General features: G+C 46.6%; 1 protein-coding gene across 3 annotated transcripts in view; it reads right to left on the minus strand.

The window, feature by feature from the left end:
• xpnpep2 (X-prolyl aminopeptidase (aminopeptidase P) 2, membrane-bound) overlaps positions 1–25,770 on the minus strand; it is a 160,632-nt gene that overhangs the window by 42,541 nt on the left and 92,321 nt on the right. For all 3 annotated transcript variants that reach the window (XM_072505383.1, XM_072505381.1, XM_072505382.1), the window contains 5 exons: positions 22,657–22,738; positions 15,491–15,686; positions 13,688–13,777; positions 12,576–12,685; positions 10,668–10,745 (listed from right to left, as the gene is read on the minus strand). In XM_072505383.1, the coding sequence (XP_072361484.1) occupies positions 10,668–10,745; positions 12,576–12,685; positions 13,688–13,777; positions 15,491–15,686; positions 22,657–22,738 (556 nt within the window). The remainder of the gene's footprint in view (positions 1–10,667; positions 10,746–12,575; positions 12,686–13,687; positions 13,778–15,490; positions 15,687–22,656; positions 22,739–25,770) is intronic.

Consider the following 25,770-nt stretch of genomic DNA (forward strand, 5'->3'; position numbering starts at 1 on the left):
CATTTGTATCCTTCGTGCCACTTCAAAAAGTTTTTATAACCACTTGGAGATGTCAATCAAACTGTGAACTGACAACCACCCCTTTGTGATAATGAAAGGTTGTGAAATCAGTTATGCAGCACTAATCCTGTAATGTAAATGCTTATGTCAGCATACAGATTGAAAAATAGAGGCACTGATTTCCTTTTAACTGGAGACTGCATTAAAAAAAAATGAAATTCAAACCCACCCCCATGAAAATAGCAGAAATCGGGTTTGGGGCTTGATGTCCAGATCCAACCTCCACTGTCATTTTCGCAAAGACTGAGAGCCTCTCTGCCTGTGCAAAAAATTAGGTCTTACTGCATGAGGGACAATTTGCTGCCTGAATATTGTAGTAAAGGCCCCGGGAGCAGTAAAATAGCTAGTGCATGTCTGAGCAATAAAAAGACTTCTCGGAATAGTCCAGCTAGCATGGAGCTGTATTTCTATTTTAACAAAATAAAAACAGGAGCTGTCCCTTTTATTACCTAGAATTAATGACCCATTAATGAAATTGCAGGAATGTGTGGCTATGAAACGTTCAAGGTTTAAGAATGAGATTTCATTAGAGAGTCATTCATTATCGAGAAAACAAGCATACTCTCATTTTTAATTAAGAGAATTCTCTCTTGAATGTATGCCTTCTGGATTTTAAATCTTTTAAACATTATAGTTAAATGGACCCTATGAAAATTTGAATAGGGATGGAGGTTAGGTTTTATTATTTTAGCAAATATAATCAGCTGCTGTCAAGGTCAAGATTAAAGCTCCAGAGAAGTACATGACAGCTCGAGGAGGAGGTTTAAGGTCAGAATAAAAACATTTATATTTGTTGCTGACAAAAATAGGCATGAATGTTTTTATTTTTCTGCAGCCCAAATGGAATGGGATCTCGGACTCGATTTTAAAATGGTATTCACGTACCCACTGAATTATAAAGTTAGCTTCCTATGAATTACAAAATAAGGTCATCACTGCTGTGCCAGTTTTATAGTCAGATTGCACCTTATTATGTTGTATTTCTTTGATATTAAAATGACCCAGAGGATTTTTCACTGCTCTACCAGGAATCCTAATGCAATGCTTCATCATCCTGCGTTCTACACGTCAGCCCAATTAAATTGGCTTTTATTCTAACCCCAACAGATAATGGAATTGAACAATTTACTGGCGAGAAATGGAAGCCATTCCCAATAACATTCAGAGCTTGTATTCCATCTGTGGGAAAACAAAATCTGATGAGGAATTGACAACTCCAAGCAGCCCTGAATATATGAGCCTATGATAGGTGAAAATAGGTTAGCACGTGAATGAGGGGATTCACATTCTATCCTGGTTCACAAAAACAGGGCGTGATTCACCCAAATGGGAACAAAGTCCCCTAGCGAGCCCGTTTAGCCGCGTGTTTCCGGGTGCTCGCAGTGCAGAGAAATACCTGGCTATTCAATGCGACTCGGGTTGTATAAGTGTAAGTTTCAGGGCAATCCTCCATATTTTTAAAAGCACTCAGGTGAAACCTGACATTTTAAAGTGGCCAACTCTGGCTGCTAGCTGACAAAACCTCCCAGAAGGCTCGGCAGGACTAACCTAACCTGGCTGTGGATTGGGCTCAGGAAAGGTGCGAGCCACAGGAATCCAGGTGCAGCAAAGACACCGACACACCGGTGATCTAATTGCCAGACGAACAAAGGGAGATGGAGATCAGCAGACGCGAAGAACACAGCCCAGCAGGGAGACAATGGCCACGCAAATCGGCCCCATAACAGAGAACAAAAGACCCAACCTGTTAATGGGATATCGTTCAGGGAGCTCCGGACAAACATTAACAATTCGTTAAAATTGGCCAACAAACATTAACAATTCGTTAAAATTGGCAGACAAGCATTAAACAGGACGTTGAAATCGCCAAGCAACAGGGTAAGGCAGTTTCAGTCTAAACCGAAACTGCCAGTGTCCAGAAATCCATTGTCCTTGAAATTGCTTAGGGGGCAAAGTCAGCCTTTTGAAATTGACTTTTAAAAGAGACATGCTGGGGGGAAAAAGGGAGAGCTTTTTAGTTTTGTAGAATCATGCCACGAGGGAAGACCAGCCTGCACCCCCTTTTCAACCCAAGGAAGGAAGCACCCGGAGACGACAGAGCCCCTAGGATTGTAAGTATCCTCAGCCAACTTGTTGAAGTTCCCAAACTAAGATAGCAGTAGAGGCAAGGGAGGGGGGTAGCGTTTTAAACTCCGGTAATCTTTTGCACATCTGTAAAATTGTGTAAAGGAAGATTTTCGTTGTGTCCGTTAGTATTGTTCTCCCGTAGCAATAAGATAAAGCATAAGTTTTATTCATGTGTGATGTGATATTGGAGAGGTTGATTTTGGTGTTGTCAAGTAAATTGTAAGTTTGAAACTCGTTTGGACTCTTGTTCTTTTTTTTTCTCCCTCTCACTGTCATGCTCTGGCAGATTCACAACTTCGATCCTCGACCATAATTCCGGAGTCGAGAACTGAGGGTGATGTGGGCGCCTCGAAACGCTCACTCAAGGGAGACTACTGGTTAGGCATAAACAGTGTGATCTCTCCTTTTCTTTCTCTTGGGGAACTACTCGAGTGGAGTAGGTACAGGGTGGCAGTTTGTCCCACCGATGAGAGAGAATCACCCAGGCATTGGTGGTGGTTCTGGGATAGCTGTGTGATATAAGTGTCAGGGTACCGGTTAGGTATAAACTGTGAGCCTGGTTCAGCGCTCTCTCCTGCGGATTTGCCCCAGTGCGGCATTCCCCGGCCTTCGGAATTCCGAGGCTTGTAGGAGAGAGACACTCACAGCTATCGGCAGACCCCCAAACACCGGCCTGTAAGTGGAGTAAAGAGAAGGAAACCCCTACAATGGCGACCGCGGCAGGACTCCGCTGGTCTGGGATATGTGACTTGCCAGAGGGGGTGCGAGAAAGAAGCAAGATGGAGGAGAGAATCTCCTCTTACCTTTTTAAAAAAATCAACCTCACCAAGAAATGGGTAATAGCGCTCACAACAGCGGAGCAGCCCGCAGCGGCTGCTGCGGAATGGACAGAGAGCAAAAACTATAACAAGGGACAGGAAAAGGCAGTTTGGCTGGAGTGTCTATCCCAGCAGGTGGCAAAAATGGAAAACATATTGCCATGCTGGAAGAGCAACTTAAAGAAGCAAGGACCAGCACAGAGAAATACACCAGGCAGTGTATCCTGCAGGCAAATGAGTCACACAGAAATACCCAGGAATTTCTCCTATGCCAGGTTGTAGAGGCAAAGGAGAGGGAGCGGAATGCCCAGGAACTCCTGGCTCAGAGTACACAGGGGTACAGGGAGCTGGAGGGACAGTTGAGGGACATTCAGGCAGCATACAGGGTGGCCTGGGCCATGGGCCGTGTCAGCAAAGGACAGAAGAGCTGGAGGAGGCTCTGTCCAAAGTTAGGGGACGAGTGTACCTGGTAAGACCAGGAGGGTCCCCCGAGGGTAGAGGGCTCCTCACAGCAGACGATTCCCCAGGGGCAAGGGGGAATAGACCGCCTCCTGAGGCGCCGGGATTGTGCCCAGTTCGGCAGGTGGGGTTCGGACTGTCCAGGGAGGGACAGGTCCAAGGGGGGTCAGGAGAGCACCCTCAGTTAGCGGCGTCTATACCATGTGTAGCACACCCGGGGGTGGGGTTACCGATCATGGTAGGAGAGCCAGGGGTAGAATCAGAGGTGCAGATGTGCCCAGTAAGGCAGCGCAAATACGGTCCCCCGGTGGGACTGGCAGACAGGGGACCGATAGAAAGTGATATTATAATTCCCCATGGGGCACACGCGCTCAGGGGGATGGTGACCCACATTCATAGTTTGACCAGGGCGGGAGACCCGTCATTGCATTTTATGGAGATGCAGCAGGCAGCCGACATAAATGACTGTGATGAGGGGGAGAGGGAAAATTATTACTCATGACCCTGGACTCATACCTATGCAAGGCAGTGACCTCCAGTGAAGGGGGAAGACCTGCAACATGGACGGCAGCACAGACAGCGGATCTGGAGGCAATGGGGTTAAACCAGGGTAGCCCCTTCACAAGGGTGTGGGAAACAAAGCAGCAGGTTGCAGAATCCCCGGACATGTTTGCAGACAGGCTGTGGACAGTGTATGAGGGAGCATGCGGGACTCTTTTAGACAGGCAAAATTTGGATGAGCGAACAACCCACTGGCGGAAAACATTGGTAGCAAACTGTCTCCCGAGAATCAGAGCTAAGGCAGAACATTGATTCGACCCACAGGACCCGAACCTCAGGGAGGCGGAGGTGATCTGTAAGCTCACCCTGGCATACCGGAACGAGGAAAGGGATGAGAAAAAGCCCTCCAAGGGAAGGGTGCATGGGATTGCACCAGCACCCCCTAAGAGAAGGGAGTGGAGACAGGAAGGCAATAGAATCCCCGACAAAGGACCGGTGTGCTACGGGTGTGGGAAGCCCGGGCATTACAGGAGGGAATGTGGAGGCTCGAATAGGTCAGTGGAGGAAAGGGCCGCGGTAGCAGACAACCCAGCCCCGGTGTTAGGTGGACCTAGGCAGGGGACTGTAGAGGTGAAGGATCTGCTGGCATTTCTACAGTCCAAAGCAGCAGAACCCGGACAGGTGGCCATGGCAACTGGCCAGGGGACATCTGCGTCTGTACCCCAAACCCCCTGTGACTCCCAACGAAGCAGCCCACCTTTTTATGTCCACTAGAATATGGCCCATGTGTTAGACACTGGGTCAAGATGGGGGTCCAGGATGTAGTCGGGAGTTACCGGCTGGACACAGGTGCTTCCAGTACTATTGTCCACATGGACAACCCCTGAACATCCCCCATATCCAGCGGGGTGCCCTACAGTCTTGTCGGTTTTACGGGGAACGAGAAGGCTGGCTTTTTCTCGGTTCCTTTGTCCATCAGGTTAGGGACCCTCCAGGCGCAGTGGAAATGCGTCCTGATGAGCTGGGAACAAGAGGGAAAGGGGATTTTAGGCACCGATTTCATAGTGGCACACCAGGTCCTGGTGGATCTGAGAAACCACTGTCTGTGGGGCATAACAGGGGAAGGGGCTGGGAAGGAGGCCATGGTGATAGAGGAAGCACATGAGATGGGGGCCCTGTGTGTGGTAAGGCCCAAGGAGGGGTATGATTTAGAGGCCCTAGTAAGAAATACCCCGGCAGAATATCAAGGGTATGTAAAAGAAAATCTAGCCGCCTACGCGACCCATAAGCATGATTGTGGGAGGGTTACCAGGACAGAAGTCAGGCTCGACGGGGATCCCATGTCCCGACCCCAAAAACAGTACAACTTTCCCCGGGAAGTGGAGGCTGATTTAGAAATTGCCTTAAGTTCACTGGCCAGGCAAGGCATTCTGAGGCCAATCACCACCAATGTAAACTCGCCCCTCTGGCCAGTGAGGAAGCCAGACAATTCATGGAGGGCGACGGTGGATTATAGGGTGCTCAATAAGACATTCCGGCTTGCGCCCCAGCCGTGGCAGACCTGTTAGGAGAGATCCCAGCGTCAGCCTCTGTATTTACAGTGCTGGATATTTCTAACGGATTCTGGTCCATCCCAGTCAGGCAGGAGGACCAGTATAAGTTTGCATTCACATTCAAGGGGCAACAGTACACATGGAGCTGTCTTCCCCAAGGGTTCCACAATAGCCCCAGTATTTTCCATCAGTGTGTGGCAGAATACCTCAAGGAATTTAGTGAACCCCACAGGCTCGGCCAGGACGTAGACAACATTCCATTGTTCACAGACACCAGTGAAGAACATGTCCCCTCGTTAACGAACTGCTGGAGCTGCTCTGTAAAAGCGGTTTAAAGGTCAACCCGAAAAAGGCACAGATAGGGTTGAGAGGTGAAATTCTTGGGGCTAACCCTAAGGGCCGGAGAAAGAGGTATAGCTGCGGCAAGGAGGCAGGCAGTGCAGGAGCTCCCAGTCTCGACAGACGTGAAGGGAGTAAGGTCCTTTTTGGGGGGTCACAGGCTACTGCCGAGATTTTATCGAGGATTATGCCGCAACCGCAGCACCTCTGCTCAGGCTACTACACAAGGGAGTAGAGTGGGACTGGGACCAGAAATATGAGGCTGCATTCGTCCGTCTTCAACAGGACTTGCAACAGGCCCCAGCTCGAGGAGCCATTGACCCCAGGGGGGAGTCTTTCCTCGAGGTGGCAGCAGGCAGTCACGGCCTGAGCGCAGTGCTCCTCCAGGAACGGCATGGTAAGCTCAGGCCGGCTGTTTATTCCTCCCGGGTCCTCACGGAAGTAGAAAGATCATATTCCAACTGTGAGCGACACCTGCTAGCCCCATACTGGGCAGTAAAGAGAGTGCAAGTTTTCATTAGAATGTCCCCCATCGCTCTCCTGACCCACCATACACCAACCCACATGCTGCTGGATGGCCCGATTAAGGACGGCACGGTGAGCAGCGCTAGAATCACCCGATGGACCCTTCTCCTTTCCCAAACGGCTTTACGGGTTACGGGGCAATGCGAGCCCAAGCTTGCAGCCAATTTGATGTACCCAGGGGAGCCGCACCATTGCTCAGTGGAAGGAGTATGGGAGGTTGATTTTGGCTTCCGGGCAGGGCTGCATCCTACGGGAAGGGAGATACATGTGGACGGGTCAGGTACAGTATCGGGGGGCAGCAGGTTCACGGGTTGCGGGGTCTGGGACCCGGGGCAGGAATAGCCCTCGCCCTTAAGCTCCCACATACTCTAAGCGCTCAGCAGGCAGAGCTGGCCGCAGTGATGTACGTGGTGACCCACCCTGAACGTTTCCCCACTCCATATACCATATGTTCAGACAGCATGTTTACATGCAACTCATGCACAGAGTACCTGGCCATCTGGTCCCGCCGGGGGTACACGTCTTCGGACGGGAAACCCCTCACCACAAAACCTCTGCTTGAGAGGATCTTGGCTGCCATAGGGAAGGGCGGGGATACGTATATCCACAAGGTCAAAGCTCACTCCAAAACAGAGCCACGGGGTGAGGGGAACCAAAGGGCAGACCTTCTGGCTAAAGAGGGAGCCAGGAATGGGGTAACGTGGGACCCCTACGGGGAAGGACAGGTTGCCGCAGCCAGAGGGCAGCCTCAAAGAGGGAGTACAGGGGTGGCTTTGGCCCCAGACCTGGCCACGGTCCAGGCACAGGACCCCATTCTCAAGGCTGCCTTAACAGCCATGTGCAGGCAGGAGAGAGTAGGAGGGCCATATGGGGGGAAAGACATGTCAGTAAAAGAAGGCATGCTCTTTAAAGGAGACCAATGGGTGGTGCCTTCCCAGCACAGAAGGGAATTTATGGCAGGAGCACATGAGGGTCCCGGAGCAGGACACCCTGGAGCAGAAACCACCTGGCAGCGGGTAGAGAGAGTGGGATGGCGGCCTGGCCTCCGGAAAGACGTTCGCGACTTCTGTGCGAACTGCTTGGTTTGTGCAACCAACAACCCCGATCCCCAGAAAAGAAAGGTTTCACTGGGACACATCTGAAGGGTGGAAGGGCCATGGCAGTCGGTACAAATCGACTATATCGGACCCCTTCCCACCGCCTCAGGGGGATGCAAGTACTGTCTGGTACTGGTGGATGTGTTCTCCAAGTGGGTGGAAGCCTTCCCGTGTCGAACAGTCACCGCTGTAGGCATGGCCAAGATCCTGGTTAGGGAGGTATTCTCTAGATGGGGACTCCCACAGTTCGTGGAGTCCGACCAGTGGAGTCACTTCACGGGGCAAGTAATGCAGGCGACCCTTAAGGTCCTGGGCATAACCGCCAGTCCTCAGGTCCAGTAGAAACGTGCTCCAGCCTTCCACCGACAGGTAAAGCAAACTGCCTCAGAAAGGCAGAATTAATAGAAGCGGAGGAGATGGAGGTGTCACCCCTAGCCTGGGAACCTTTATGGGTACGAAGGAGCAGTCGGGTCTCCAAACCCCCTTCTAGGTGGTCTCCAAACCCCCTTCTAGGTGGTCTCCAAGGCACATGACTCTCAGGGCCAGGGCCAGTAACAGAAAGGCCAGGGTTGAGAGTGGTCGGAACAAGGCACTTCAGGGCGCTGCTGGAGGGAACCCAGCCTCCGCAGGGAACATAGGGGTATCCCAAAACCCCATCATGGAAAGGGAGCTGAGGGGCAGTCAGGCCCCTCGACAGGAGGAATTCTGGTCTGAGCCGTTGGGCCAAACAGGTGGACGGCCCCAGCATAGCGGGGACCAGTTTTAATTTCCCTCTGTTTAAGTTCTAATTAGTGTTTAGTAGCGTGTTGGTTATTTATGTGCATCGATTACTGAAGTGTATAATGCGGGAACTTCGAATGTAATGAATATAGAGCTGGCACTAGGACCCTGGAAGAGCCGGGCTGTGAACATAGAACACAGCCGACTGTGGCAATTTCATGTCAATTTCCAACTTCAAAGCGGTAGCTGCTGCTGCCGGCTGGATAGAATTCATTCACTTTTAAGTCAGGGTGTGTCCCAGGAAGGGTAGGTAGTTCTGTAGAGGCAAGGCCGTGTTTGTCTGCTTTACAGATGGGGCACCCGGCGACGTGGATCTTGATGGCGATGGGCATACAGATGTTTGCCGGGTGACGAGGGGACACAGAGGAGTCCCTGGTCTACGGGTGCTCTGGGGGCAGGGCGCCCCTCGTAACAACCGGACAAGGGAACCCAGTTGTGGATAGCCAGGCCAAATACTCCCATGAGGGGAGATGGCCTGGATGGCTGGGGTCAAACTCGACCAGGTTCTCCAGTCATCGGAGCTTCACCTACGGAGAAGCATCCGTGCCCTGTGCAGAAATACAGGTGGCAACCGACCGGGTTAGGGTGACTGGGGGCAGGCGAGTGTTTGACCTGTAAGGGGAACGTTCCTTTTGGGAGATGGTGGTGGCTCAGGAAGCTGAGCTCGGACATGAGGGATCGATCTTCAGACTGGGAAAGACTGGACAATGACACCTACCGGACCATCACGGGGTCACCAGGAGGGATCACTGTATGTTGGGAGAAATGGTGCGCTTATGACCAAAAGCTGTATCTGTGCTTGTGGGGGTCTGCCGAGGTGTGTCCCGAAGGGGCAGCAATTACCTTTGTGAGGTGGTGGCAGGATCCCGGGAACGGGATAAATTGGGACCGCAGCGGACAGGCGTGTGTAGCTCCCAGGGCAGGGATGACAGTGAAAGCCACCGAACTGTTGGTTCAGGTGAAGAAGCCCCTACCCACAGCCCAACCGATCGACCCTCACAACTGTCCAATCACCACCAAGGGGCCCGGGAATGGGTTAGTACTTGTCCCCACAAAGAAGGTGCTGTATCAGGGGGTACATTATGCTGTGGCCTCAGTCGTTCTGAACCTGACAGAGGTATGGTTACCTGCATGGTGTCCGAGGGAAACAGAACTACTGTACCAAGCCCTTCTGAAAGACATGTTTCAAAAGTTCCACAATTTGGATTTTGGGGATATCAATGTTGAAGAAATGTATCGTGAGGGAGGGGAGTTTACTGTGGGTTCCGGCAGACAACGACGCAGGGTAGTTAATGATGGGTTCACTGTTTTCAACACAGGTACATCAGTTATAAATAGCATGATAACGTAGAATTGGCTTTACAAATAAACAATTTAAACAGCCAACTCAGAAAAGTTCTGGGGGATGAAAATGCAGTGGTGGGGTCTGGGTTACACTAAGAGGTGGCAATGACCCTACAGCTAAAGGAGATTATAGCACAATTGGAGACACATGCCAAAACTATAAATGCTTTAATTCGAGAGGACCGAAATGCGTTCAACCAGGCTGCACAAAATGAGGTGTGTGGACTGTATGGAGCTTAGTTGCTGGGGGAGGGGAGGAGCAATCTGGAGGATTTGAGGCACGGTCGAGTCCCCTCCTGGATAAGCAACCAGCACCTAGCAGCGCTACACCCTTATAACAGCACCTTGAGTCCCTGTCAACTTCGTGTAGCCTCTGAAGCCTACCCAGTACCTGTGGTCTGTGGGAAGTCGAACCATACAATAATGGGGGTGGTCGTGCGAATCCCAGTTTCTCCTTATCTACTCTGTCCAACCCCCTCATGCCTTTGAACATCTCTATCCTCTTAGCCTTCTTTTCTTCAAGAAGAACAGTCCCAACCTTTCCAATCTTTCCTCATAACTGAAGTTTCTCATCCATTCTTGTATACCTCTTCTGCACTCACATCAATGCATTCACTTTCTTCCTATAATATGGTGCCCAGAACTGTACGCATCATTCCATCTGACAGATCTACAATATCAGCACAGGAACTTCACACCCTTCAATGCATTTAAATGGGGAGCCAGATGGCAAGATGCATCTTATGGAGGAATGATGCATCTTGGAGAGCAACTTTCAGATTTTTGTGCTTAACTGTACATTTCTGCTTGCTAGAAATTGCTGCCCGATTTACAGATAAATAATGGTGAGCGCTGTTAATGCCACTATTATTTTTACATCAAAATCTAACCCTTAAACTCTGATATCAGTATAAAACACAGTGCAAAAACATAACACTACTGTATAATCACATCCGCCCATAAAGCAGCTTTATATAATTTGCATTGAGAAATGTCAGTAGGATCAGCTATTTGCTTATCTTGACTGACGTTTACTTCATGGGTCCACTTTTCTATACACTGACCTGTAATGAGCAAGAGCTGCATTCAGACCACTGGCAGAAATGGTCTCGAAGCTGGGACCTTTGGAAAACATTTGCTCACTGTAAAAACATACGAAAACAATATTCCTCAACTGGTTCAATATATTCATGATTGCTTTTTTGTGAGGCTCATTCAATAAATAATATTTCTGTGCATTAGTGAGTTGGAAATTGTTGTTGGTAATAGCAATTGTCAGATGCTGCATCTGTTCCAGTGGCATCCCTCTTCCACTATTTTAACTGGTGGTTCCTTCACCTAAAATAAACTGATTTGTGTATTAAGGCAGGAGACAGAGGAATATTTGACCACTAATATTGCTAATCTGGGCTGATATTGGTAATGAAAGGTGCGGTGGTTCTAATATTTTAGACATATCATTAATATTCAAAAAGACTCTCATTATGTGTAAAAGTCACCCCAAATGTGTGGTTTTTTTTAGAAAAGAAACATTGCACAGTAAAGTGATAGTCTGAGGATTATGTAACAAAGTCTTTTGCATTCACATCAGTCTTTAGCTCTACTTCCAGAGAAACAAATGATCACATTTCAAGTAATAAGAGGAATGATTTATCTTAATTATTACAATGGCTCAATAAAATAATTGGTGTACGTTCATTTCTTTGGAATTTCTTCCCACAATGCGAGGTAAAGACACCTTCAATTTTAAATTAGGTTTGGAATGTGTAACCTCTTCAGTGAAGACATGTGTCAAACAGTTCTTCATAATTCATAATTCTTTATTGGAGACACTTTGTTGAACCCATGTGTGACATACAGGATCAAGGTGCAATATTAATCTGTGGTAAAACGGGCAATTAATAAGAGAATCAAGAGTTGTGGGACAAGGCAGGAAAATGGAGTTGAGGGTTATCCTACCAGATCAGCCATGTACTCATTGAATGGTGGAGCAGACTCGATGGGCCGAATGGCTTGCTTCTGCTCCAACGTCTTATGATCTTATAAAGAAAGGCCTCTGGCCGACATTGACCCAACATTGAGTACCCTTGAAGGGGAGTCAGTTAAAGCATGACATATGCCTCTTTGCCAAAACCCCTCATATATGGACCTGGATTGAGCAACTTCTGATGAGCAAGACTGATATGTGATAGTTGCGGACTTCATCAGGATAACTAACATAAAGCACGGTGTTCTGTGTAGATACTTATAGACTAAAAGTTGATATGTACTTTATAGTTGCCAGTGTTAAGGAATTTTAAAGCATACAAGGGAGAAAGTGAAACACTGGTAATTCCTAGAGAGATACCCCTTTACAAGATATAAAATGGCAGTTTGGTTAAGTTTTAAAATGGCAATTTGAATAAGTACAAGACTCCTTTAAAAATCAGAAGAGGGGATATCTGTCTGACTTGACATTGGAATTTTGCCACCAATGTGGGAGATTGAACTGAGTAATCTGAAACATTTGAAAGTAATCAAAATTTAGCAACAAAGTGAAGACAAGAATGAACATTGAAATTAACATACAACATCAGTGAACTCTGGCTTTGAAATCTCATTGTATGGATGTTAATGTATGACTGTTTAATTAGTACATATTGCATTTCTCACATTTTAGCTGAGGTATTACTTTTATTGTAAAATAAATTAACAAAGTAATCTCATATGAATGCATTAAGCATTTACAAGTCTTAAATTTAAACTTTTCCTGGGCATTTAATACTATATTTCATAATATAGTGTTGAAATATTTAATATATCTGGAGCGTGAAGGTTAATAATTGATACAATGGGTTTTGTTTTGAAAATACTGCCTGGGTAATACAGAATTCTGGTAAATTGTGTTTTAGCTGAATCCACTGTCATCAGAATGACCATCAGCCTGTGTACATATCATGCACCTTCATGCAAACTATATGTAAATTTTGTACCTGCGTAAATTGTTTAAATAGTGTGCACCTGAGAGTTCCGTCTCTCTTCCTGTTGGAACCTCCTTTTCCAGCCATACCAAGTAACGTATGACAGCAACTGCATCACGCACCTGACAAAACAGCAGTTGTAAAAGCAAATACTGTGTTCAACCCACATATCACCGACCCACCAATGTCCTCGACATGCACATTATCATCATCACCACAGATCATTCTCCCATAACCAGTAATGTAATCACTATTACCAATCTCAGCTTAGGGTGTGAATATTTGGCATTTTCAATGCTTTAAATGCTTCCTCCTGCCTTTCAACTTACTGCCTGTTAGTTTAACAGTAATTTAACAATGTTGTTAAGCATTAAAAGGTGCATATGGGAATTTTCATGTGAATGGATTAATGAAATAATTTAAAAATAGTACTAAGAATGATTTTATATTGTTCTTTTTTTGGATAGTGAGGGTGCAGGAAGGTGCATTTCACATCAATCACTGGGGTTTTTCTTGATAATACTTCTTATGCAATGACTGGGTGTACCGCCTATAGAGGTGTGCATGTCATTTAGTAGCAGAAACCTTGGTGCAGTCATTTGCACTGTTTGTACAAATCTTTCTCCTGGCAGGATATCAGTTTTATATATCACCATTATATAAATTAACTAGCCTGTTGGTTTGTCATAAAGCCACAAGGGGACTAACAACTTGTTCAGGTTATTGTTTTGTGCAGGCATTTCGTGCAGCCCCATTTGAGCACATACTCTAGACTGATACTTCAGTGTATTACTGATGGAGTGCTGCATTGCCCAAGATAGAGCATTGAAAGTAAACAATCCCATATCACCTTTATACATAAAAGATGTAAAGTACTTTGGGACATTAACTCATGCAAGGTAATTTGCTAATACAACTTATTTAACATGTAACTATGTTTTAAAATCTGTCTCCTTTATTACAAAATGGGCCTTTTTAGCTCTGCTAACAATGAGGAATCAATTTGCACTGGTCATCAATCAGTATAACAAACGTATCACATTAAACGCCATCATTTACCATTTCCAGTCACAACATCTTGGATTTCTGCCTGTCCCTTTCATAGGTGCTGTTTGTATACTCACGTGTGCTGCTTTCAGTCCTTTCTGTTCTGTGCTGTCCTTAATAGATTTGGTGACTTGTACTGGGGAGTATCTTTCAATAAGCAATTTTGACTGAAGAAAATGGAAAAATAAATCAATACTTGAGCTTGAGACCTACCCAGACACATGTTCATAATTCTTTTACAAGAAACTAATTTCCTCAACGTTTTGTCCTACTTCCATATGGCTGTTAGACTCTGTCTGAACTCAAACGTTGATAATAATCTTTATTAGTGTCATAAGCTGGCTTATATTAACACTGCAATAAAGTTACTGTGAAAATGCCCTAGTCGCCACATTCCAGCGCTTGTTCAGGTACACAGAGGGAGAATTCAGAATGTCCAATTCCCTTAACAAGCACAAGTCTATTTGTAATTTGTGGGACCAAATCGGAGCACCGAAGAAAGCCACGCAGACACGGGGAGAACGTGCAGACTCCGCACTTATGTGATCTTATTTCAAAACTCTGTAGGTTAGAACAATTATTACATTACAATCCAATATTTTTTGCCCTTGCAGAGTTTAACCTCTGACCTGACAAAGAAATGGAACAACAATGAACATATTTCTTGTTCTTGGTACTAACCTGCAGCTGCGAGCATTGCACAATAAATAATGGTACTTGATTTGTGTCTGTCAGTTTGTACTAACTGCACAGTGGTCTGACAGTCTGGTATGTGTGAACAGTAAGATGTTTTCTATGCTTGTTCTCCAAATCCTGCGAAAGTCGAGTGTACTAGGCTTTTATCGTAAAATGAGGTTGTGTATATATTATACTTTCCGACCAGAATATTATCCATCAAGCACTTTCACTTGTGTTGATAAGTAGACATATCACAGCTTCACTATATCAAGATAATGTGATGTCATGACCTAGAATCATAGAAGTTTACAGCATGGAAACAGGCCCTTCGGCCCAACCAGTCCATGCCGCCCAGTTTTTACCATTAAGCTAGTCCCAGTTGCCCGCACTTGGCCCATAACCCTCTATACCCATCTTACCCATGTAACTATCATTGGTGATTCAACATTGTTCGATATATCTTACAACTGGAATTTCCTACTTTCGTGTTCCAAGTGCACACTGACAATACATTCCAGGAAATATCATATCCACGGCCTTATGGTAATGTTAGGAGGCTGCAGGGGTGACTTTGGGTAGCCTGACCCCATCAGAAGCATCGCCCACCCCCAAGGTCATCCTTGCCCTTTGCCCTCCCCTCCCCTCCTCCTCTTAGCTGACCAGAAATCTCTCCAGCTCTTACCACCTGCCATTGGTGTATGCTGGAAGCATTTAGGGGTTGATGGTCACATTGTTTGGACACATTGTGAATGAACCTTTCTTGGCCATCAAGTCCTGGAGTGGGACTTGAACCCAGAGTTTTGGGCCAGAGACAGGGGTGCTTCCCACTGCACTCACAATCCTGAAGTTGGGGGCACAATTTCAAAATAAGGGTTTTCCATTTAAGACAGAGGAGCAGTTTCTTCTGGGGCAGACATATTGGAGATTGGGTCACTGAATATGTGCAAAGCTGAGTTAACAGGCCGTTGACTGACAAGGGGTCAAGGATTATGGGGGGGACAGATAGGAAAGATATGGGAACCATTCTATCGGACATCGCCAAAGTTGAAAAGTGTAGTGGAGACAGATCCCGCCGTAACGATTGCAGAAGAATATTTTTTCTCAATTTTCTTATTTTAACCCAAGATTGGGTGCAGGAAACTGATCAGAGGGTCTTGATTTTTTTTTAACTGAGGAGGCAAGAATTAGAAAGATTGTGTTACCTCAGGAATGACTCCATAGACACCACGGGTTGTGTATTCCTGACCGATCCAGATTTTGACATTCCCTTTGGCGTATTCCTGCAGATTTTTCCGGATATCCTTGTAGGCCTTCAGTTGAACACACTCAGACGTGTTGCAACCTGTGTTCAAATTTGCCTTAATGTCTGCAGGCAGTCGTGATTCATTCACAAACAACCTGGTCATTAATGTGTACATATGGACAGGATACACCATTCATTATTGTTCACCAGTCAGAATTTCAATATGCATGTAGTTTACAATACCTTGGGCGGGTTCTCCGGCCTCCGGCGCTGAAATCGTGTTCGGCGATTGGCTGGAGAATCCCCGTTGGCGCTGATATCAGGGGTGGCGGTGCTGCTTTTGCGATGCTCCGCCCCCTCCAAAACACCATGCTCTGAGTTCACCGCAAACCGTTGGACGGCTCCTGGCCGTTACCTGAGGCCCTCCCCCGACGCTCCGCCTCCGATGGGCCGTGTTCCCGACGACGTCGGTAACGTGTGGTGTTTTTCTGGGGGATCTCGGCATGACAGCTGCGGCCCAAGTCCAGCGCCGCCAAAGTCGGTGGGGGAGCTGAGCCGCGGGCAGGCGGGGGCTTTGGCGGGGGCTGGGGGCACTGGTGGGGGTTGGTCCGGGGCTGGCGAGCCTAGCCAAAGTGGGTCACTATTTGGCAAGCCGGCGCCATGTTGCATGGCAAGGCTGCTGCAGGCCGCACTCATGTGCATGCACGGTTGCGGACTCGGCAATTCTCCGGCCGTATCCGCAGCTAGAGCCAGGGGCTTTACGCTGCGTGCCTGCTAGCCCCCCTCCAGACGGAGGATTGGTGGCCATTTTGCACCATTTTTTCGGTCGTAAAATGCCACCATTCCTACGCCGGCGTCAGCACTTAGTCTCAGAATCGGAGAATCCAGCCCTTTGTATTTTTTTGTTTTATCGATAACTAAATTATGATACTTGGGTTTAACATTTAAATATCATGTACCGTATATATATATGGACCAGAATTATCCGGCCGTTGGGATTCTCTTTTCCCGCTGGCAGTGGGACATTCACAGAGATAATGTTACAGTTTAGAAACAGGAAACATTTACTCTTCTGAATATTCAAAGCAGCAATTAGTTTATTTTGCTGCCTTGTCTGTACCGAGAGGGTCAACAGCAAGCACAGTTGCTTCACAGCGGTAGGGACCCAGATTCGATTCCCAGCTTGGGTCACTGTCTGTGCAGAGTCTGCACGTTCTCCCCGTGTCTGCGTGGGTTTCCTCCGGGTGCTCCAGTTTCCTCCCACAAGTCCCGCAAGCCGTGCTCTTAGGTGATTTGGACATTCTGAATTCTCCCTCAGTGTACCCGAACAGGCGCCGGAATGTGGCGACTAGGGGCTTTTCACAGCAACTTCATTGCAGCATTAATGTAAACCTGCTTGTGACACTAATAACGAGTATTATTATTATAACAGTCATGATGCAGGCTCCTCAGGAAGAGGGTGATTGAAGCTGACCTAATGCTTTCTGCATTAACTGTGCGTGGATGAACAATAAGGTGTCACATGCCTCAGCTAAGCAGGAATGGGTGAGCCAGACAGGTATGCTTCGACAGTCTGTGCTCAAAATCTGAATTTGAAACAGAGGTGAGGACAGGTTCACAAAAATATCCAGAAAGAGACAAAAATAGGAATATTTCAATTGTCAATTATTGCAACTTTTTCTTCTAAGTAAGCAAGCCAATTTCCTTAATTTCCAGACTATTAATAGTTAAATGTATCTACAATACAGTGCTATTTGGATAGGGAGCAACTGCAGAACAATCTCACAATCATTATGATTTGTGGCAGGGAGTCATAAGAACATAAGAACTAGGAGCAGGAGTAGGCCATCTGGCCCGTCATTCAATGAGATCATGGCTGATTTTTTGTGGACTCAGCTCCACTTTCCGGCCCGAACACCATAACCCTTAATCCCTTTATTCTTCTAAAAACTATCTATCTTTATCTTAAAAACATTAAATGAAGGAGCCTCAACTGCTTCACTGGACAAGGAATTCCATAGATTCACAACCCTTTGGGTGAAGAAGTTCCTCCGAAGCTCAGTCCTAAATCTACTTCCCCTTATTTTGAGGCTATGCTCCCTAGTTCTGCTTTCACCCGCCAGTGGAAACAACCTGCCCGAATCTATCCTATCTATTCCCTTCATAATTTTATATGTTTCTATAAGATCCTCCCGTATCCTTCTAAATTCCCATGAGTACAGTCCCAGTCTACTCAACCTTTCCTCGTAATCCAACCCCTTCAGCTCTGGGATTAACCTAGCGAATTTCCTCTGCACACCCTCCAGTGCCAGTACGTCCTTTCTCAGGTAAGAAGACCAAAACTGAACACAATACTCCAGGTGTGGCCTCACTAACACCTTATACAATTGCAGCATATCCTTCCTAGTCTTAAACTCCATCCATCTAGCAATGAAGGACAAAACTCAATTTGCCTTCTTAATCACCTGTTGCACCTATAAAGCAACTTTGTGCGACTCATGCACTAGCACACCCAGGTCTCTCTGCACAGCAGCATGTTTTAATATTTTATCATTTAAATAATAATCCCTTTTGCTGTTATTCCTACCAAAATGGATAACCTCACATTTGTCAACATTGTATTCCATCTGCCAGCCCCCAGCCCATTCACTTAACCTATCCAAATCCCTCTGCAGACTTCTGGTATCCTCTGCACTTTTTGCTTTACCACTCATCTTAGTGTCGTCTGCAAACTTGGACACATTGCACTTGGTCCCCAACTCCAAATCATCTATGTAAATTGTGAACAATTGTGGGCCCAACACTGATCCCTGAGGGACACTGAATCCGTGGGTATCCATTTACAGAAGACTGTTGCTGCGGGAATATATATTTTGTTTGCGAACGCAGCAGTTATTTTAGGCTCGGCTTATTTGGGAAAGACCATATGAACTGCTATCAGGCAGATCACAAGGATGATCCAACAGGATCAGGGAATATATCAGGAGGAGGGTTAATAATAATGATAATAATCTTTATTGTCAAAAGTAAGCTTACATTAACACCGCAATGAAGTTACTGTGAAAATCCCCGGGTTGCCACACTCCGGCGCCTGTTCGGGTACACAGAGGGAGAATTTAGAATGTCCAAAGTGATGATTTTCCTCTCAATATCTGTGCGTTAACCAGCTTCAACCTTGCCCTCAAATGATTGATGAAGGGATACACTATGGATAAGCATTGGCAGCCACTACATTTCTAAATGATGTCCCGATCTCTGGAACCCCCACCTCAGCCTCTGGACCGCCCCAATATCCCAACACACCAATAAGCCCCCTGCATTGAGCAACTCATCGAGCCTCCTGCACCCCACCACATAAGGGCAGGGCACCCCCCGAGCCTGATCGCAGGCACAGGCAAGATGCCACCTAGGTAACTTTGCACTGCCAGCCTGGCACCCTGGCAGTGCCCCTGCCAGCCTGGCAGCACCACCTGTGCCATCGGGGGTTCCAGGGTACCATCCTGCCCAGAGCCTGACCAGCAGGGGCCTCTGATAGCCTGGGAGGCCTCCCACAAGTGCTGGTATTCCTGGTTCACATTTGTGGAAACCAGTGCTAATCGACGCCCGCTTGGGGTCTCCGAGGTGAAACCATTAGGTCCCGGGCGCTGGGTAGATCCAGCATAGACATATTCAAGTAAGATTAATTGCTCACTTGAATATGAAAATCCGGATCCTGATGTCAATGGGTGGGATCTAGATCGTGATGCCTCATGAGATCTCGTTTTATCTCGCGAGGCGTGACGAGGCCGGTAAATCTTGCAAGAGGCCTCACAAGAGATGCCTCATTGCGTCCCGGGCACGGCGAGGCCAATAGATTGGGCCCATTGTTCCTGTTGTTGCAGAGATATCCCATTAATCCTGCAATTGGGGTTTCAAAGCCACAAGAATTCCAGCGCAATTTCACAACCTAATTTCATCAAATCCATAGAATTCCTACAGTGCAGAAGGAGGCCATTCTGCCCATCGGGGTCTGCACTAACCCTCCAAAAGAGCACTTCACTTAGGCCCAGTCCCCTTCTCTATCCTTGATCATGGCCAATCTACCTAAGTTACACATCGTTCAACCATGGGAGGAAACCGAAGCTCACGGAGGAAACCCACGCAGACACGGGGAGAAAGTGCAAACTCCACACAGGTAGTCACCCAAAACTGGAATCAAACCTGGGTCTCTGGTGCTGTGAGGCAGCAGTGCTAACTATTGAACCACTGCAATGAAAGATGGTTGTTCCACTCAGGAGGGTATTAGTCACAAATACACACCATGAGTGAGGAATGGAAAGTGTGAACATAGAACTAGTATCAAAGGAATGAACATAACTATCAATCCTTTTCTTGTCTAAGTTTGATGGAGTTTGTTGATTAGGATTGTGTGCAATAGGAAGAGTTTGTATTTATAAAGCACCTTTCATATCTTCAGGATATTCCAAAGCTTTTCATAGCTAATTATCACTTGAAGTGCAGTAATAAGCAGGAAATCATGGCATCTAATTTACACAGAGCAAGATCTCATAAACAACAATGAGGTAAATGGCCAGTTAATTTTTTTTGAGAGAAGGGTGGACATAGATTCAGCATTCTAATTTAAATTCAGCAGTAACTTGGGTGGTGCATGGGCCTAATTGTACTTGTATTCTGCTGCTATGTAGGGGTTTCAATCTGAGATTATTAGCCTGGATCTCCATGGCTCAATTCATAAATCTCCTTTAATCATCGAACAATGCACGGCATCATGGTTTTAGATGTATTTGTAATGTCATGGGGCTTGCAGGATAATGGACACTACCTTGAAGAATCACATTCCTGCGGTCACAAACTACCTGAATATTCGAACTGTGGCACCCCTTTCTATGAATGTATTTATTCGAGCTAACAGATGGTCATATAGGTTCTATTTATAGCACCCTGAACTCTCGGGAAGCCTTCCACGTGGTCAGAGTTCTGTACTTTCTCCAGTTGGTGTATCCTTTCCACTTAGAACGGGCTAAGGGTGTCTGCTTTGGCAATCATGTCATCAGTCATTTGCTTTATGCGAGTATGAGCTGCCGACTGGTTTATCTGCCAGGTGCCACCTTTAGTTGGGAGGAAGGGTCCTGCTGTATAAAATGTGAACACTTTTGCAACCTTCACAACTATGGGAAGAGCTGTGTCAATTATTGAGGCTGTCTGTGTTAATCACGTTGCAGCAGATGGCATTGTTTCAGAAAGGTAGATTAAGGTACCAATGAGACTATCATATGTGCTTCCATGTACCCATTCAGCTGGCAGTAGTTATGTGATTGGGCTAAATGGATAGAAATTGTTGACTGTGATAAAGACACTACATCTGTGTTAACTGGAACATACTTCTTCAAGTAATGTGAAAATGATCAAAATCCAACATGAGTAAAATAGCAGTTTATATTAAATACTAAAGCAATGTTTATCCTGATTATCTTTGAAGTGCAAATTTCGTAGAGTAAGAATATTGTCCATTTTGTTCGAACTTCTATTCCCCTTCCACTTTTCTCCTGAAAATACTGAGACTCACTGAGGTACAGTTCCAGGGATGCTAAGCAGCTTGTTGCCTAAGTGATTATCCTTCACGTGTCAGTTTAGTGATTGTTGCCAGACTATTTTTCCATAGGTGGCTCTACAGTTGAGCTTGCTGCTGACCTCACTCAGTGTCAATATGCACACACACACACTTTCTAGCAGCAGCAGGAACAGAACACCTAGCTGATTTCCCCTTATCGTACCCTAGCTGAGGATGAGATCAGTTCTGTACCTGGGTACGGTAGAGTCGCCATAGTCCCAGGTGACCGTAGGCTGCTTTCCCCTTTGAGGACTGGAGATCAGTTCTGTACCTGGGTACGGTAGAGTCGCCATAGTCCCAGGTGACCGTAGGCTGCTTTCCCCTTTAAGGACTGGAGATCAGTTCTGTACCTGGGTACGGTAGAGTCGCCATAGTCCCAGGTGACCGTAGGCTGCTTTCCCCTTTGAGGACTGCCTTATCAAATTGTGGTGCCACCTTCAATGATTTGTGAATATGTACCCTGAGGTTTCCCTGATCTTTCACCACCCTCGGTAATACTATTTAGATTGCACTGCCTTTCCAAGCAGTTTCTTCTAAAGTTAAACACTTCACACTTACCTGTAATAAACTTCATTGACTGTTCATTTGCCCAATTCATCACTCTATATATTCCCTTGAAGTCTGCTACTAGTATGTTCATTATTTACTACATTGTCAAGTTTTGTATCAGATACAAACTTCTAAATTGTACTCCCTATACCCAAGCCCAGGTCATGTACATAATGAGGAAAGTAATGGTTCTAATAATGCCCTCTGGGGATCCCACTGCATACTTCTCTCCAGTCAAACTGCTCACCACTACTTTCTGCCTCCTACCCTTTAGCCAGTTTTGTACCCAAGTTATCAAGTGTCTCTACTGTATGGATAACTGATCCTCATCAAATGCCTTTGAAAATCTATACATGCAACATCTTCAGCATTCTTCCATCAACCATCATTATTTCATCAAAGAACTCAGTCAGGTTAGTCAGATATGATTTGCCTTAACAAATACACTTTGGCTGTCCTGCACTAACTCATTTGAGTAATCTTTATTAGTGTCACAAGTCGGCTTACATTAACACTGTAATGAAGTTACTGTGAAAAGCCCCGAGACACCACACTATGGCGACTGTTCAGGTACACCGAGGGAGAATTCAGAATGTCCAATTCATCTAACAAGCACGCCTTTTGGGGCTTGTGGGAGGAAACTGGAGCACCCAGAGGAAATCCACGTAGACACGGGGGGAACGTGCAGACCGCACAGGCAATGACCCAAGCCGGATTCGAACTTGGGACCCTGGCGCTGTGAAGCAACAGTGCTAATCACTGTGCTATCGTGTCACCAAGCTTTTCCAAAAGAAAATTCATTTCACCCTTGACAATTAACTCCAGAGGTTTCCCCAATTTTTAATTGATCGATAATCCAGGAAAACATACTTCAATTTGGGCTTCACTGAGTTTCCAAAGATAGTTACTGCTTTTTGTTTTTTTTAGTACAAGTTGAAACGAATTAAATTGTGGGATAAACAAACCTGATGAAGTCTGCAGTCAACAGCGTGTAAGATTGAAAAAAAGGATTGTATGGAATGTCGTTCCCTCGAAGGTTGAACAGCCCTAGATGAAAATTTACAGGAAAGTTTATTTTAGTAAGAAGTAATATTTGCAGAATTGCTAAAACTGGTGCATTATTTTTTTCATTTGGAACAGATCGATTTCTGTCAGTAACACTCCCACCTTCAGGGGATTTGAATGAGCTGAGGGAGGAGACCAAATATTTTACAGCTGTTGCAGGCACTTACAAACTAGTAACTGTTTTTGTGCAATTTCCTCTTTGTTAGTTGAGGGGTAAACCATGTTTGACGTTCATTTGTGTGGTGTGGTCATATAAGAAATCCAAATACTGGAAGTTAATGGTTGGTTTTTACTTCAACAGCCAGAAATGCTCATTAACTGTGAAAAATATAGATGTGAGAGAACTCACACCTGGACTGTGTGTGATTGAAGATGAGAATTTGAGAGACAAATAGGCCATGAAATTCAGTTCATTAGTGCTTGTTTTTGGTGTTGCAAGTGCCGATTTGCCTCTAGAATAGTGTCCATGGGATGCACAGGCATTAATGTTGCAAAGGATACCATTTTGATGAGCACAAATACACAGAACATCCACTGGAGAAAAACACAGCACAGTAACCATATTGTGACATTCATCTGCGTGCAATTTAACACCGCCAAACACACTCTATTAACCTCGCACAGTTGGAAGAAACACCATTCATCAGCATTGCTTAAAGGGACCATTGACTACTTTCAGGTTGTTGATTGATTTCTTCCAGCTGTTCTTGCGATTATGAAACTGTTTAGTGGTTTCTGAGGTGTTTAAAGTTGCTAAGGTTTACAGGAAGTATTGTAAGATGTGCTGAAGAGCTTTGTTCTGACTTAAAGGATTCTGCACAAACCACTTGCCCCATAAACAGCATGGTGTGTAGTAGTATGCGGCCCCTTGGACGACTGAATGAGCAGGACACAGAGAAGGACAAGATGCTGGAAAAGGGAGAAGGAAGAGGGGGAAGAGAGCTTGCAGCAGGACACTAAAATCAATCAGGCTATTTGGGGAGAATCCCTCGACCTCAAACTCAATGAGAAAAAGGAAATTAGGGGCGAGATTCTCTGACCCCCCGCCGGGTGGGAATCGCGCCGCGCCGGTTGGCGGGCCCCCCCCTGCGATTCTCTGGCCCAGATGGGCCGAAGTCCCGCCGCTAAAATGCCTGTCCCGCCGGCGTAGATTAAACCACCTACCTTACTGGCGGGACAAGGGGGCGCGGGCGGGCCCCGGGGGGTGCCCCCACGGTGGCCTGGCCCGCGATTGGGGTCCACCGATCCGCGGGCGGGCCTGTGCCGTGGGGGCGCTCTTCCCCTTCTGCCTTTGCCACGGTCTCCACCATGGTGGAGGCAGAAGAGACTCCCTCCAATGCGCATGCGCGGGAATGCCGTCAGCGGCCGCTAACGCTCCCGCGCATGCGCCGCCCGGAGATGTCATTTCCGCGCCAGCTGGCGGGGCACCAAAGGCCTTTTCCGCCAGCTGGCGGGGCGGAAATTCGTCCAGCGCGGGCCTAGCCCCTCAAGGTTAGGGCTCGGCCCCCAAAGATTCCGCACCTTTGGGGCGGCGCGATGCCCGACTGATTTGCGCCGTTTTGGGAGCCAGTCGGTGGACATCGCGCCGTTTCCAGAGAATTTCGTCCCTGATATTTGTATTTCGCGAAAGTGTCCTCATTTAAATCTGCCACCTGCTGCAGTCAGAACTACAGCCTCGGAGCAGGGCAAGATTGACATTACCAAGCACATAAAGTGACAACTTTAGCTGTGCTTCCCATTGGTAAGTATCTAAATCTAGTTTGGTCATTGGTATTAGAAACTTCAATTATTTATGACCGTGTATTCAAATAATTTTTAGCATATTTTCTTTGGCTCTCAATATTTTGACTTTGTCATTTTCTGTGAAAACAGTAGGGAAAAGAATCCAAGGCCAGAAGAAGCCCAAACAGGGTAAAGTTATTAATCTTTACTTTTTTTTTCATAGAATTTACATTGCAGAAGGAGGCCATTCAGCCCATCGAGTCTGCACCGGCTCTTGGAAAGAGCACCCTACCCAAGGTCATCACCTCTGCCCTATCCCCATAACCCAGTAACCCCACCCAACACTAAGGGCAATTTTGGCCACTAAGGGCAATTTATCATGGCCAATCCACCTAACCCGCACATCTTTGGACTGTGGGAGGAAACCGGAGCACCCGGAGGAAACCCACGCACACACGGGGAGGATGTGCAGACTCCGCACAGACAGTGACCCAAGCCGGAATCGAACCTGGGACCCTGGAGCTGTGAAGCAATTGTGCTATCCACAAGGCTACCGTGCTTTCCAGGCAGGAACGTGCTAACTGATCACCATCATTGACTTCAGCATTAGGTTCTGTCCAAGAGCAAATATTGTACCTCTCAATGTAAAGGAATTACAATATTAGTATCAAGGGCTACCAGGTGAGTTACAGTGAAGGCTCACGATGCACAATTAACCCTCATCATTTGTCCCAATGCAGGTAGACGCAAACCCCATCTTGACTGCTACTTTAATTGACAGTGCAGCCTAGCATGAAGCATGCTGCTGAGTGGGGGCCTCAAGTCCTTGAGACTAGTACCATTTATAGCATTACTCAAATTTATCTTGCGACTCTTAAAGGTCTTTTGGCTGAGGAAGATGCTAGAAGTGGTTACATATGATCGTGCGGACAAGTCGAAGAACGTATTGGGAGCAGGAGTAGACCCCGGAAGTCTGCACCACCATTTGCTAAGATCATGGCTGATCTGAATCTAGAGGTCTCAACTCTATTTGCCTACCCTCTGTGACTCCCTTGCCAATTAAGAATCTATCTCACCCTGCCTTAAAAATATTCAATGATCCTATCTCCTCCACTCTCTGGGGAAGGGAGTTTCACAGATTCACAACCTTCTGAGAGAAAAAAAACTCTCCTCATCTTAAATGGGAGACCCCGGGTGAAATTCTTCGTTTGGGAGAACAAGGACTGGATTTTCCATTCAACAACGGCGGAATCGCAAATCACGACCGGGCGGAGAATGGGGCGTCAGACGAA

The sequence above is a fragment of the Scyliorhinus torazame genome, chromosome 5, assembly GCF_047496885.1.
Source record: "Scyliorhinus torazame isolate Kashiwa2021f chromosome 5, sScyTor2.1, whole genome shotgun sequence".
In the NCBI taxonomy this organism is placed as follows: Eukaryota; Metazoa; Chordata; class Chondrichthyes; order Carcharhiniformes; family Scyliorhinidae; genus Scyliorhinus; species Scyliorhinus torazame.